This window comes from Physeter macrocephalus, chromosome 11 (assembly GCF_002837175.3).
Source record: "Physeter macrocephalus isolate SW-GA chromosome 11, ASM283717v5, whole genome shotgun sequence".
NCBI classification, from domain to species: Eukaryota; Metazoa; Chordata; class Mammalia; order Artiodactyla; family Physeteridae; genus Physeter; species Physeter macrocephalus.
In genome coordinates, this window is record NC_041224.1 from 60,193,649 (window position 1) to 60,209,778 (window position 16,130).

The 16,130-nt window shown below is 40.7% G+C and overlaps 1 protein-coding gene across 13 annotated transcripts in view; it reads left to right on the forward strand.

The window, feature by feature from the left end:
• Positions 1–16,130, forward strand: part of MAP2K5 (mitogen-activated protein kinase kinase 5) — a 281,510-nt gene that overhangs the window by 171,272 nt on the left and 94,108 nt on the right. For 12 of the 13 annotated variants that reach the window (XM_055088056.1, XM_028494957.2, XM_055088057.1 and 9 more), the window contains one exon: positions 6,436–6,507. In XM_055088056.1, the coding sequence (XP_054944031.1) occupies positions 6,436–6,507 (72 nt within the window). Of the gene's footprint in view, positions 1–6,435; positions 6,508–9,567; positions 10,848–16,130 lie in introns of those variants that run through there. The other variant, XM_055088066.1, reaches the window with a different exon arrangement.

The following is a 16,130-nucleotide window of genomic DNA, read 5'->3' on the forward strand; positions in this document are numbered from 1 at the left end:
CCATGTGCCACGACTACTGAGCCTGCGTTCTAGAGCCCACGAGCCACAACTACTGAGCCCGAGTGCCACAACTACTGAAGCCCGCACGCCTAGAGCCCATGCTCCGAAACAAGAGAAGCCACTGCAATGAGAAGCCCGCACACCACAATGAAGAGTAGCCCCCTCTCGCCGCAACTAGAGAAAACCGTGCACAGCAACAAAGACCCAACACAGCCAAAAATAAATAAGTAAATAAAATAAATAAATTTATATTAAAAAAAGAAGCTATTAAAAAAATTAATAATAAAGATAGAAATCACTGAAACTTTAACCCACTATTCAGTCATTGTGATGTATTATATATATATATATTTTTTTTTGGCTGCACCATGTGGCTTGAGAGATCCTAGCTCCCCAGCCAGGGATTGAACCCATGCCCCCTGCAGTGCGCGGAGTCCCAACCACTTCCCCGCCAGGGAAGTCTTATTACAAGTTTAAAAAATCAAATATAAAAGTTTGACATTATTGTTATGAATACCTGAAGTTTTGAAATTAAGAAATCTTATGCAGATACTTGTCCTTTGGTATCAGAAAGTCAATCTAAATAACTATTCTTATCTCCTGAACATTCTTTTCTACCTGGACTATTCCTGTTCTTAGAAATTACCTTTACCCAGATTATAACCTATACAGATTACGTGATAGAACTCAGTTGGCCATGCTCATGCAGTGATCGTACACGGTGGTGATGATTGGAAGGAGGCCAACATTTACTGAGCATCCCCATGTGGCATGTACTGAATTGAGCATATTACATGGATTTATTTAATCTTTAGACAACTCCATTAAGCATACATATTGTTATTAATTGTCTTCATTTTACAGATGAGGAAACCAAAGGTGAAGTAACTTTAGCCCAGATTCTCAGAGCTGGCAAGTAGTGACAGTCAAGATTTAATTAGGACACCAGCTTCTAGTTTCTGGTAGTAGCACATTAGGTTATTTGGACCAACTCTTCTGTTGAAAAATGCTAATTAAAATACTTTAAAAACCATCTCAAGTGCACTGAAGAGCTAAAACGACAACAGGGAACTCCCAGGACGGTTTTCAGATGGAAACCTGAAACAGAAGGTAAAGCAGAATGTCAGAGCACCAAAGCTACTTATTCCTGAGGACATTTGCCTGTACTACTACAGCTGTGAATGATATGGGGGCTCCCTTAAGGCAGAGGGTCTTGGAGAAGATCTTCCCCATATTATGCTGGAAGCCTGAAGAGGCCCTCACCCCAGTATAAAAGCAAACCAGAGTTAAAGCTGCTCTTCCTCCCCCATCCCAGGGAACAAAAGAGAAGGCTTCTCAGAGCCAAGCAGAGCAGCAGGAGAAAAAGGAAAAGGGAGAAAGTTGTGGCCATAGACTTAACTCTGGCACAGATTTGCACCCTGGATGTTTGTATATGTGACCTGAGTTAGAAAAGGAGCTTCATGCTGAGAATATTGTTTGACGTGGGCATATCCACTTTAGGCCTCAGAGAACCTTTCCAAAAATTTTTTTGAAGAACAAAAACTAACAAGCAGCCAAAGAAAACTAGTCACACGAGGAAACAGAGCAACATGAAGGAATAACACTTGCAAGCAGACTTTAGATCAAAAATTTTTAAAGTGACATACTTGATTCGAGAGAGTCCCAAACAAAACTAGATAAAAATGAAAAACTCACTATTTGGTAGCATATTGAATGGAGCAGAAGAGAGAATTAGTGAACTGGAAAATAGATTGAGTTAGAGCAGTGTGACTCCAGAATCCTTGTTTAACCAGTATGCTCTACTACCCACACAGTGATCTTGCCAGCTTTTAAAAAAAATCCCCATTGTTTATGATATATACTTTTTGATTACATACTAACCTAAAGTATTTGTGCATACTTTGTTAATTTTCTGAGTAGCCTAACACTGAGCAGAAGTTCCTTTATGGGAAGAAGTAAGGGATGTACCTTAGTATCGTCCTGCTTTTGACAAGTAAACCCTAGGGTACTGTGTTATAAATAGAGACAATTCTGGAATGAGTTAACTAAATATAGGTCCTGGGTAAATGCCCAGTCACAGCGGTAAGTGGAGGGGTGGAGTGTGCATGCCATCTTAGAGCCACTGCCCTTTTAGAATCCTCTGCTTTTTATATCATCACCACTCCTTACTGTTCTCATTAAGAACAGACCAGGGTTTTTCCCCTACACTTTAACTCCACTACACGTGCTTCAGACAAGAGTCATGGTTTTCCATTTATTAAGTTTTCCACACTAGTGACAAATATCATGTCAGAAAGTAACTCAGCTTTTGCTTTTTAACAGAAAAATGTTCATCACAGATCTTCTCTCAGTAGTGTCACACCTGGCCATTGGTTTGGTTTGGTTTGGTTTAGTTTGGTTTGGTTTTAGAGGGGAGAGGACAGAGCAGACCACCTTGGCCTCAAGTGTGAGAACAGATTTGAATTGTGTAGCCTTAGGCCATCAAGTCCTGACTCTATACATTCAGAATGTATTGGGACTTATCTTGTACCTGTGTCAGTTTCAGCAACCTGGACATGTTTCCCAGTCCCTACGAATTCTTGAGGATACACCTGTAGAGCTGGCTGCCCACCTTTCACTCAGCATTTGTGCTTGAGTGCTGCATCACAACAGTAATCTCATTCTGTTAGCTTACTGTAAGAATAATTTCTCTAATGAGAAGTTGTTAGATTTTCGTCCTTAAGGAGTTCTCCTATTTGCCTTCTGATATCTGTGACCGTTATCATTTTTGCTAATTTTTCTTTTTAACTTTAATTTTTCTGTGCTTTATTTTCACATTACAGTTTACATTTGTTTTAGTAGTTCAGTGGGCAAATGTGATGATTATATTTAACCTTATTGTTGTTCCTGCACTTCTAGATGAAGTGCTGTATATTGATAACTGTCAGTTAGTGGATGAAGAAAGGAGGAGAGGACAGAAGGAGGAAGGCAACATTTGGTCATTTCTTTAACAATTCTAGAGGATTTTAGGATTTTCATGTTTGCTAGAAGTTCTTTTTTTTTTTTTTAAGACATTGTTTTTAAACTATTTTTTTAAGTTCTTATTTTTTGGCTGCATTGTGTCTTCGTTGCCGCGTGCTGGCTTTCTCTAGTTGCAGCGAGCGGGGCTACTCTTCATTGCATTGCGCAGGCTTCTCATTGCGGTGGCTTCTCTTGTCACGGAACACAGGCTCTAGAGCACACGGGCTTCAGTAGATGCAGCTTGTGGGCTCAGTAGTTGCGGTACGCGGGCTCTAGAGTGCAGGCTCATTAGTTGTGGCGCACGGGCTTAGCTGCTCCGCGGCATGTGGGATCTTCCCGGACCTGGGATTGAACCCATGTCCCCTGCATTGACAGGTGGATTCTTAACCACTAAGCCACCAGGGAAGTCCCTAGAAGTTCTTGATGGACGTGAATAACAATAATATGCAGGGAAGTTACATTAATAGAACACTCCAGGGAATTTAATGATTAGTTCATGCTTAAAATCAAATGTGCAGTAAACATGTATTGCATCCCTTCAGTCAGCACGCATTGAGGGCACACCAGCTATGTGCCAGGCATGGTACTAGGTGCCAGATGAGTAAGATACTCTCTTTGCCTCTTAGGAGAAACAGACTAGCAAATGGATGATTACAACACAGTGCAATAAATTAATATGAAAGATATGAATGACATTTTAAAGAAGTACAGAGGCAGGAATTCATAATTCTGCCTGAGGAGTGGAGGAAGTTTTCACCAAAAAATGGTGGCCGCTGAACAGGGCCCATAGGAGAAACGTTCACTAAGCAGAGAAGAGGAAGGTAGATCATTGCGTTTGCAGGCAACATTGATGTGTTTAGTGACTAGAGCTGAGTTTACCAAAGATTCACCCAGAGAAGTTACTTTTTAAAATGAAGATCCCCAGAGCCACCCCCAGAGATTCTGATACTGGAAGTTCATTTGCAATAAGCACCTCAGACAGTTCTATAATGACGAGTCCAAGGCTGCATTTTGAGAAATACTGACAGATTGAGACTGGTGTGTGGCTCTTCTGACTTCTAGTTCTGGGGACAGTTTGACACACAGGAAAGAACCCTGATTTTGCAGTTAGACGTACCTGGATTTGAATCCTGGCTGTGTACCTAAATAATACGCTTAATGCTAATCCATAGCTCTAGACTTTGGCAAGTCATCTAATCTTATTAAGCCTCAGTTTTACATCTGTAAAATTAGGGCAATAATATTTGTAAGAGGACTTCCCTGGTAGTGCAGTGGTTAAGAATCCGCCTGCCAATGCAAGGGTCACGGGTTCAATCCCTGGTCCGGGAAGATCCCACATGCTGCGGAGCAACTGAGCCCATGTGCCACAACTACTGAGCCTGTGCTCTAGAGCCTGCGAGCCACAACTACTGAAGCCCGCACACCTGGAGCCTGTGCTCCGCAACAAGAGAAGCCACCGCAATGAGAAGCCCATGCACCGCAACAAAGAGTAGCCCCCACCCGCGGCAACTAGAGAAAGCCTGCGCACAGCAACGAAGACCCAACGCAGCCAAAAATAAATAAATAAAATAAATTTAAAATAATAATATTTGTAAGATTGTTATGAAGTGTAGAGGATGCGAAGTATCTAGCCCAGTGTCTGGGACAAACTAGGTGATCATTAAATGATAGCTATTATTATCCTTTTCTAGGGGGTACAAATTAAATCTCTCTGTGCCTCATATTCCTTATCTGTTAAATGCGGATGATAATAGTACCAGTCTAGTATGGGTGTTTATGAGTCTGAAATGAAATATGCATGAAAAGCACTTAGAACAGTGCCTGGCACAGGGAAATTCTTCAATAAATGCACAGAGTGATGATGTCATTGTTGATATTATGATGGCATTATTCCTGTAACTGGCTGGCCAGTTGCATATGAACACATCCTATTATGTATTGATCTAACTAGAAATGGATAATGGGTTCATTCAGGTATGAGCAAGGACCTTGAAAAGTGATGGTATGGGGGATTAGAAGATAAAAGAAAAAGTATTAGGGGATTGGAATGACCATATCTGTTAGCAGCTGGGAGAAATGGTCACATGACACTTGGGAAGAATTATTTTTGGTAGGAAAGGGGTTTTACAAATTAAAGAAATAAATAAAGGAAGGGAAATAAGACAATCCAATCTGCTACCTCAGGGTAGGGCTTTATGTAATTTTCTGAAAAGTGAGGGAGAAGGCATTAAATACATTGAGATAGCCTCGTAGGTGGGAGTGGGAAGTAGGTTACAAAGTTCTGGGTCCCAGCTAAGCCAACTCGCCAAGATGTAGGACTGTGCCAACTCACCTGAGAGTATCTGGCACACATCTTCTACACTCATGGTATATCCCCTGCTGGTGAGTGGTGGATGTCCATTTCTTCCATCTGCAGTGGACCAGGCTGACCCTGATCCCAGTTACTCATAAGGGCTCTCATGGAAACTTCTGAAGGGTGATGGCTATGGTGGCTTCCAAGAACTCCAGGGATGGTACAAAGAAGAGAATACTGCACTGGGGGCCAAGGGGTGTGGGTCATGATCCTAGCCCTGCCATGACTAGCTGTGTCACCTTGAGCAGCCATTCCATCTCAGCAAAACCTCAGTTTCTCTTGTTCATTTGTTCCTGTGTTCATTCAAAAGACTTCTGTGAAGTACCTTTCTGAATGCCAAATCCTGGAGGGTTAGAGAGACCAGGCAGCACCCACTTCAGTATGCAATTATTCCTGTTGAAGTAGAGAGTGTGCAGGTAATTGTTAGACCAAGTATTTTCTACATATCTTGAATGGAGGACCAAGAGTCCCAAATGGACCATTTGAACTGTTCCTTGGTTTATATCAAAAAGAAACCCTGATAAATGGGATGAAATGTTGAGTAGTAGGTGAATCTGGGCAAAGGAAATATGGATGTTCTTTGTACTAGTCTTAATCTTTCAACTTTCCTATAAGTTTAATATTATTTCCAAATAAAAAGTTTAAAATAACAGAATTCCTAGTGATTCAGACCCATCTCTCAAAATGCAAATAAGTGATAATATTATATAATGTGCTGTAATTTGTCACTCCACAACTAAGACCACTCACTGGATTTGGTCTGAGTTGAAGTCTCAGCTCATTTACTAGTTTAGGACTTGCCTATATTATTTCACTAATATGAGCCTTCATTTTCTTTATAACAAAGTTTCCCTCACAGGGTCTTTGTGAAGATTCAATGAGATTATATCTAATATACCTATATTACCTATACAGTTTCTATGTATTATCTATATAAAACACATACATATAAAATTGTTTTTTTTTTCATAATGTGCTGTGCAGGTATTGATGGCTCTCTGCCTTAACTGAGCTCACATTAGCGTATGTGTTTCCCGGAGTAGCTTACATCAACTCACAAGCTCCCTTCTGTTTTCTTACAGCCTGAAAGAATTTCAGGGGAGCAATATGGAATCCATTCTGATGTCTGGAGCTTAGGAATCTCTTTTATGGAGGTATGTTGTTTGGAAATAGATGCTTCTGTGTATATCTGTACTAATATGTTCTATCAGGAAGGATGAAGATTTTGAAAAAAAGTGAAACCTCCAGTGTGTTATGTGTATATGTAAACAGAGTTTAACTCAGTAGTCCTTATTTTGATACCCTTGCATGGCTTGTGAGCTGACTATTCTAAGGTGTTATTTCTCACAGATCACCTGTGTAAAACTTATCTGGAGTGCTTCTTAAAAATACAGGTTCCTAGACTCCATCTAAAACCAATTAAATTCACATTTCTAAGAATCAGCATTATTAACATGTTCCTAGTATGATCCTTATGCACACTAAATGTGGAGAACCTGTGTTTTGAAAGAGAAATTCCAGAAAAATTATGTGTGATAGTAGCCTTGTTGGAATGCATATATAACTTCCAGAGGTGATTACTGTATTAACAAGTACAGCCCTACTCATTTGGATGTATAATTTCTATATGTCTGTTTAGAAAGAAAAAAAAAAACACCTTGTTCCAGTAGGATCATATCATGTGTTGGGTGACAGGGTGTGATATGATTTGGAGGAGGTTAGGTGTATGCATTTAGCACAATTTTAATGTCTTTACTCTTTATAGCTGTATTTACAGTGGACTTTATCTTTGTATGCTACATGTAGCTCCACTAGAGGTCTGTGCTAAGATTTCTGTACAATGATCTTTGATCTATAAGGAAATGCATAGGATTTATATTAGAAGGACATCTGGCTCAGGGTGAATTACAGTAGTATAAAGTCTGGATAGTCACCAGTGCTTCAAGAATTTTCTCTTATGTGCATTGATTCAGATAAAGGAGGACTCTTTAAAAAGTAGAAAGAACTCCTTAAACAAGATCATGGATTGAGTTGCAGTCACAATTTCATCAACTTTTTTTCTTTTGGTCAAATATTTTTTCTGTGATTTTTGTGATGCATGAATGCAGTTGAATTTCTAAGGAGATATCTTCAGACTCAATTCACTAGCACTATAGAAAGAAAGCAAAAATAAAGTATTCAATGTTTATTAAACCATATTCTTCTGCTTCTTCATGAAAGAGAATCTAAGAGGAAATACAATATGTATGCCTCAGCTGACAGGTTAGCAATACTGGTGGACAGATGCTCAGAACTAAGTTTCCCAACAGAATCCTGAAGGGCTTGTCCAATTAGCCTGTTTCAGGGAACACTAGTACTTTTGATCTGTGGAGCTCAGCTCTTGCTATTATTATAATTTCCCTTTGCATATTTTAAATCATCGTCATTGAATGTATTTGGTAAAAGACCAGATATAGTGTAGAACATTTGAAATGTTACGTGGTGTAAAGATACGACTCGTAGACTGGGAATGAAAGACCTGGATTGCAGGTCCTGCTTTGCTACTGCTTTTCTAGGTGGCCCTATGCAAGCCACTGTCCCTCACTCTGGGTCTTAGTTTCTTCATCTGTAAAATAATGATCTCTAAGCCCCTTTCCAGACTAACATTCTGTGACTCTAAGCAGTCTGTTCTTGCCTTTCTTTAGCTTTCTGCAACAACTCTAGAATTGTGTAACTTAACAATATGCAGAGGCATAGCAATACTGTCAGACAGTGTAACTAATAGATTTAAGATTTAGAGCATGCATACATATTCACCATTCCTTCCTTCCACATTCGTTTCCTCATCCAGGTATTGAGCTCCTGCTATATCTACTAGATAGGCAGTGGGGATATAGTAATGACGGACACTCCATTCTTGATTCTAATGGGGTTGCATTTGGTGAGGGGTGGGGCATTAAGTACAAAAAACAGAAGGAAAACTAAATATTTAATTTATCAGGCAGTGGTAAGTCCTAAGGGAAAAAATGAAGTGGAGCAGTCCTTTCTGATAAAATAACCTTTGAGCAGAGACTGGAATGGTGTGAGGGGGCCATCAGGCAACAGCAGATACAAAGGTGCTAAGCTGGAGTGTGTTTGGCATGTTTAAGGAAAGCAGAGAGACCCAGGTGACTAGAGTGGAGTTAGAAAGGGAAAAATGGGAAAAAATACAGTCAGAGAGGTAGCCAGGGACCAGATCATATGCAGCCTTGTAGGCCATGGTAAGGACTTTAGATGTTACTCTGAGAGTAAATGATTTGAGTTATATTTTCAGAGGATGAAGGGGTGCTCTGTGGAGCACAGAATATAGAGGGGCAATCATGGAAACAGGGAGATCAGTTAAGATAGGTAGGTAGGTAGGTATATGAGTAGATGGATAGATAGATAGATGCTTAATAAATAGCACATATTTATATTGCATATTGACATATATGTCTGCCAGTATTTTGCTGGGTGCTAGGGATACAAAGAGTAATAAAAAGAGACTGTCATTTAGGGAGCAAGATTCCCATTGATGTATTTGGGTTTTGTTGATCATGTTCATTTATCCTGGAGGTAAACTATTGAACGGTCTTCAGAAGACTGGAGAAAACAGACTCACTGACACTGTAAGATTGAGGATTAAGGTGTAAGGAACAGTGTGAAAAAGTGTCATCACTGAGTGTGAGACACCTGAATGCCAGAAGGAACGTGTTGGCTCATGTAGTAAAGTGGAGAGTAGAAAAGGACCACTGGTCAGGAGTGAGGGCCAAGAAGGGTTAGGTGTTTCCCTGCTCACTGCATTTTAAAATGGTTGGTGAGGAGCCAGATGTTAGATCAGAAGCGGGAGGAGATAGCCTTAGAGGATGTACAGTGCAGTCTGATTATGATCATCAAAAAGGGTTGTTGAGCACCTCTTTGTGTGTGATGCTTAACTAAATGCTTTTGAAAGGAACTATGTGATCGTAGTCTCTGTATTCTGGGAGCTTATGATCCACCAGACAGGCAAGTGAGAACAGATGACCAAACACAGGTGGTGGAGGAGGTCTTTAGAGAGGAGAGTAAGGCCCCGGAATGTGTTATACACCAGATTCATTTGGGGTACAAGGTAACAGAAAATATGTGATAGGGAATGGGAGTCGGAGGTTTTGAGTCCATAGATAAGAAATTGTGTGTGATTCAATCCTGAAGAGAACCCCAAGGTTCTTTTTTTTTAGGAGCAGATGTGATGAGAACGTTACCTGAAGAGAGTGGGAAGTTGGTCCAAAAAAGCACTGAAGAGCCAGTTTCTTCTTTGTTTTCCCCACAGTGTTCTTGGAATGGATGTGGTAAATCCTGTTTAAAATCACTGTAGATTGAGAGAAGTGTGAATCTCAATAGCATTTTAAAATTCTGTGTAACAAATTGTGCTCTGAAACATAGTCACCATCTTCAAAGAAGAATTGCTTCTCTTCTGTTTATCCTCACTTTTAAAAGTGAAAGGTTCCCTTTCTAGGTACACACTCCAAAGAGTAGAAACTTTCATTCATTCAGTAATTACTATTTAAGCACTTACCACGTGCTAAGCCTTGGAGAGTGGAGCACACAAAGCTGAGAAAAGACTGCCTCTGATAGAGAAGACAGACACCTAAAGCCCAGAGCAGTGTGATAGCGTTGTTAGTAAAGATGTTTATGAAGTACTCTCAGCCACAAAGGTTGGGAGGGCGGCAGGTTTCTCAACGGAGTTGACAGTTGAGCTACGTTGTCTTGAAGGGAGTTGCCCCTGGGAGAAAGAAAAAAAAGATGGGGGAGCCCCTCCCACCCCCCAGCACACTCTAAGGTGGATCTTTGTAAACCCTTCAGGAGAGAGTGAATGTCTAGGTATGCAAGGTCTACCTATTTGTGCGATACCTTCCTCAAAGTGTTTTGAGTCAATCAGTTTATTCCCCTAGGGTACCGAGTGATAAAAAAACAAATGGGATAAAAATATAGGAAACCGAGCAAAGGAAGTTTCCTGAAATTACACAAGAATCAAATAGAGACAAAACGGGAACCAGAGTTTTCTATCCATTCGACCTCTCCCTAGTACTCCCCCCACCAAATTCCATAAAATCCCTGAGGTTTGGTGATGCAAGAGTTAGAAGGCTGCCTTCCTTGCTTTAAACTCCTAAAATACAAGGTTCACCCTTGCTTGCCTTCTTCCTACTGCCCCTTCCCTTGTTAATGTGCTGTCACAGTCCCCACGGGGACTCATAACAAGGCCACTCGCCACACTCTTTCATAAAAGGTGATGCTGCGTGCAGCTAAAATGTGCCATTGAAAAAGTACAGGTACATTTGTGCCTTAAGCAAAGCATCTTTAATATCAGACTGTCTCCTTATCCAGGGACAGAACTGCCCCCATCTTCTCTCAATTCTGCATGAAGTGCTTCTTTTCCAGGATTTTGTCAGCTGTATATAGAATTTGGAGTCGGCAGAAGTAACATAAAGATGGAAATACCCCTCAGAAGGGAAAAAATGAGATTATTCAGCTTGACTGGAGCACAGCAGTTTTACTAGATGTAAAGATTTTGGCCCCTTTCTATGTTTTTTGTTTGTGGTTTTTAGATCCTTAAATGTGTTGTAGTTCTCCTCACGTGGATGTTATAGAATGAAGTAAAGGTCAAAACCCACGTGGAATTAATTGCACTTCTTCCTTGAGCCTTCATGACAAGAATCAGTGTGAAAATGCAAAAAAGAAGAGAAGAAAAAAGAAGCGAGAATCACCAACAAGAGTACAACATTTCTGAACTAGGACAAACTGGGAAGATTAATCCTGCCCCCAGAATATTTGTTTGACTCTTGTAGAAAGCTCGCACTGATTCAGTGGCCTGGGTGATTTTTAGGACTATTCACCCTGGTTGCTGCTATTCAAGACTTCAGGGCTAAACTTTAAAATGAAAATGAGTGTGTACCTAGTAAGGGCTTGTCTTACCAAGTTTGATGATTTTAATTTCTAGGGGTAAGGAGTACCTAAAACATTTTAGGGCAGAACTTCTTAATTTCACAGGCTGTGCGTTGCTTCTCTTCTCCCATAGAACAAATGGCTTGAGGAGAAAGTCCCACTGTTGCTTCTTACTAATTAGTTAATCCATTCATATTCTGTGTCATTCAAGTCACAACACAAATCTGTGGGAGGGAAGTAAGCAGTATTATTTGGAAAAGCTGGATTTTTAAGCTGGTCCTAATTGGGTCAAAAAAGAAGTCAACAACCGCCCTCCTCTAGCCTTGTGTTTGCAGCGCTCAGGAGGACGCACACACATCTAAAAACGCACCAGGTCAGTCTCGCAGTGTTCTTGTTCTCACTGAGTATGAGCTCTCCAAGTACATGTTCTGGTTTGTGATTCTCTTTGGCGGGCTATTGTAAACCTTATTAAGGTCGGTGGTGAATAATCTGACAGGCTTTTCCACAGGAGTCAGACTGAAAGCCCTGCCTTTAGCGCATGCATTTTGCTCTTTTCACTTGGGTCCTCGCTCTTTCTGCCTTTGTTTGCCTCCTCTCTCCACCAGTCTCTTGAGTCCAAAGCATAGAACAATCTGGCTCGATGCGCTTGGTTAATTGGAGTGTCATCTAGTCCTCTGAGACCCCTCTTCAGCGTGATCACTGTTTTACTGAAGTGGTTTGAATGATGTGTTAAATGATGAAAGCAAGGTCCATGGCTTAAAAAAATGTGTCTAGATAGGTGAAGAACACATTCAGAGGGTCACACAAGGTCATTGTCATCAAAGTAGCACCATCTTCTAAAGTTTTGATGGGTTCTGTTGTTTTGACAGAGTTATTCTTGTGAGCTTCAAAATTACCTTTACCAAGTTAAAAATATTCAAGGAATACTGTGCTGTTCACTCTACATGGAATATCATTTTCTTCTTCTCCCCAAGATACAATTTAAATACACATCCTTTATAACACCAACTCTGATCTCTCCAGCTGAAAGTAATTTCTTCTCCTGACCTTCATCTACATCTTCCTTGTGGCACGTGCGTTTTCCACTTTGTATTATATTAATTTATAGCTGTGTCATAGTTCCTTATGACAGGATTTAAATCTGATTCTCTCATAATCTCCTACACTCTCTAGCACAATTTCACTGCCCTAGTGAGTACTCAAGAAATCTTTGGGGCTCAATTTTTTCATACTTCTGTAATGGTTTTAAAGCAGTTTCTGAAAATAAAGATCAGAGTTAAAGTTTGACGAAGACTTTGCCATAAGTGCTCACAAACATTTGCTGAATAGATCATAAATGTTTTGCATGTGAAGAAGAGTTTTCTGTTTGCCAGAGTATCAGACCTAGATTCAAATTCCACTTCAGCCAGCATACACTATAGATCGTTGGATTAATCACTTAATCTCTCGGGGCCTTTAGATGGGAGCTCTGTTTCAGAGCTTCTGGAAAGGGCACAATGAGAAAATTAAGCCATTATCCCCTCTCTTTCAGAGGAATTACTTTTTGAAATGTTTACATATGGTTCAAAAAGCCTACTAATTTGGTTAAAGCATGGAATGCATGCGTTATCTTCCACTCTCACCTCAAACTCCACTAAAAATTACCGTGAAGGGATTTTATTTTTTTAAGGCTTATTACCATAAAGACAGGGAAAAGAGGGACTTCCCTGGTGGTCCAGTGGTTAAGACTGCGCTTCCAATGCAGGGGACACAGATTCGATCCCTGGTCGGGGAGCTAGGATCCCACATGCCGCATGGCGTGGCCAAAAAATTTTAAAAATTTTATTAAAAAAGGAAAGGAGACAACAGCAACCACATTTTGAATGTGGGAAAGCAGATGGACAACAGTACACAACTTAGCAGAACCGAGAGTGTTGAAATCCTAAGCCAGCAGTAGAGAAAGAAAGAAGCACCTGATTTCCTTTAAACTACCCAGAAGGCTCAGGAATTGGTGGTCCCAGGTATCTGGAACTAGGAGTAGAGGTGGGGCCAGAGAAGAGAATTGTCTTAAAGATGTCTGAGAAACAGTTAAGCTGTTCGACCCACAGGTTCTTTGCCTAACTCAGCATGAGCAGACAGTCACCCCTCCCCAGCCCTAACACAAGACTGAGTAGAGGAGTTTCTCTGAGAATAAAATAAGTGATACCTGGCAGTGTAGAAGGCTGGGTCCCATTACTGAGCGCAGAGGCATTAAGTGAAAGTTTAGATTCTAAATGTGGAGACTCCCAGCCATCTTACCACACCCTGTTCCTGGGACACTAGCAGCCAAGATTACTTTTCAGGAAGGATACTGGAGGAGACTTTCTTTAGGGAAATGTGACCAAGAGGCCTTAAAGATCCAGGTATTGGGATTTTTCCAGGGAAACAGACCAGCTAGATCACGTTACCTCAGCCTACAGGCTCCACTCACAAGCAGAGTTACTAGCCAGATTTGTAGTGCCTTACTCTTAGCAAAACATTTGAGGAAGGCTTTTAAGGTAAGAACAGAGACCTAAAATAACTGAAAAAGAAAGCAATTTGGAGGGCTTGGACACTATGCAGGGGAGAAAAATTCAAATGAACTATAATATTTGCAGAGGGATAGGAGAAAATGTTGCATCTAGGAAACAAGAACAGGCTGCTGTAACAAGGGAACTTTCAGATGACAACAAGAAGTAGAGTATTAAAAATTAGAGAACCAGGGACTTCCCAGGTGGCACAGTGGTTAAGAATCTGCCTGCCAATGCAGGGGACACAGGTTTGATCCCACATGCCACCAAGTGACTAATAAGCCCATGTGCCACAACTACTGAGCCTGCACTCTAGAGCCCACGAGCCACAAGTGCTGAAGCCCACGCGCCTAGAGCCTGTGGTCCACAACATGAAGAGCAGCCACCACAATGAGAAGCCCACGTACTGCAACAAAGAGTAACCCCCGCTCACCTCAACTAGAGAAAGCCCACGCGCAGCAACAAAGACCCAATGCAGCCAAAAAAAAAAAAAAAAAAAAATTAGAGAACCAGGTTAGGAAGTCTAACGTAAAAAACAGAAGTTTCAGGAAGAAAGAACAGAGAAAACAAAGGGGAGGAAATCATCAATAGAAATATTTCAATTTTAATTTTATAACATGAGAGAAATATTTGTATGTCATTTCAGATGCCCTTCTTCTTAGTATTTTTACAGAAGAAAAAAAAAAGAACCCTAACTTTTCGAAATGACGTATGTCAGTGCTTTTGCCCAGAGAAAGTGAGTTTTTGTAGGAGAATAGAAAATTATTGAATTCTCTGTAGACATCTGTAATAGAATTGTCCCAAGGAAAATTTAGGGTAAAATGTACAAATAGTTGGATGTAACTACCTTGTCTTATGGAACTGTGAAAAGCTGTTAACACATCTCACTTTTTTGATTTTACCTTTATACATACTGTTTAATGGATATCAGATAAGACTCATTAGATATCAAGAAAATGCAGTGCGATTTTCTACATTTACAAGCAAACACATAAAGTATAGTGAGCTGTGTAAAATGAAAATAAAAGTATTGAAAAAGTGACATGGATCACCCAGCCCAGTACCTTTGACAGAAGTTTCTGGAGAAGTGTGGTGAAGAGTATGTCATTTTCTTTCTATCATATATTTTCAGATATTAAGGCTATCATCCTAATCCTTGAACTGTTAAAGAGCTCACATTTTGCGTTAACCAGAAATGTTGACGCCACCACTTAAAATCAGTGTTATCTTGGCCAAGTCATTTTGCCCCTCTAAGTGTCACCCTCTTATCTGTGGAGCAAAGATAACATTAGAAGTCATTCCTCAAATATTTATTGAACACTTTTTATGTGCCACATACTTTACTAGGTGCTGGGGACACATTGGTAAATAAAATAGGTATGTTCCCTTTCCTTGTTGAACTTATAATGTAATGAAGGAGGCAGAAGATAAACAATAATAATAAACACCTATTTTTTTGAGAGAAGGCAATTTCAGTATTCTAGGCTTCTTAATAAACACTTTCATCTAACAGTAACAACCCCATTAAATTACTTTGAGAAGTAAGCTTCTCTTTGAAGTAACATCTAGGTATTGGATGTTTACCAGGTGAAAAGAATTATGGAGCATTACCTAGACTTGGTTCCTGCCTCTAAATATACAGAAGAACCTATTCCCCGCTCTCCCTAAAAAAAAGAAAAAAAAAAGTTTCCAGAGACACAACTGTCTCTAGTGGATCTACAGCTGCAGCTTTGTTTGCCTTTCTAGCCCCTGGTGATTATGAACCTGGTCTGAGGGGTAACGGATGGCTCTGGATGCCCTCTAAGCAGCTGCTGTCAGCTTCTCTCGACCATAAAAACTTGGCATTTGGTGTGCACCTCTCAAATATTGATTTTTTTCTCCTCTTCCTTTTTATAATTATGTCAAGAACATGAGTGGACATTGAATCTTATTATAATGTTATCTGCTGCTCCATCTAGTGAAATATCTTACCTGTTGATCAGAAGTTTCTGCTGAAAACCATCAGAAGGCAGAAGAATTAAAGCTGAAGGGTCCAAAGACAAAGGAAATTTAAGTGGAAGATTGTGTAGGAAAGTGGGTAGAAGTGTGGTTCTGGAATCCTTGTCATGGGCCTTCTTCCCTTCCATTGACGAATATTGAGGGGCTTCCCTGGTGGCGCAGTGGTTGAGAGTCCGTCTGCCGATGCAGGGGACACGGGTTCGTGCCCCGGTCCGGGAAGATCCCACATGCCGCAGAGCGGCTGGGCCCGTGAGCCATGGCCGCTGAGCCTGCGCGTCCGGAGCCTGTGCTCCGCGACGGGAGAGGCCGCAACAGTGAGAGGCCCGCGTACC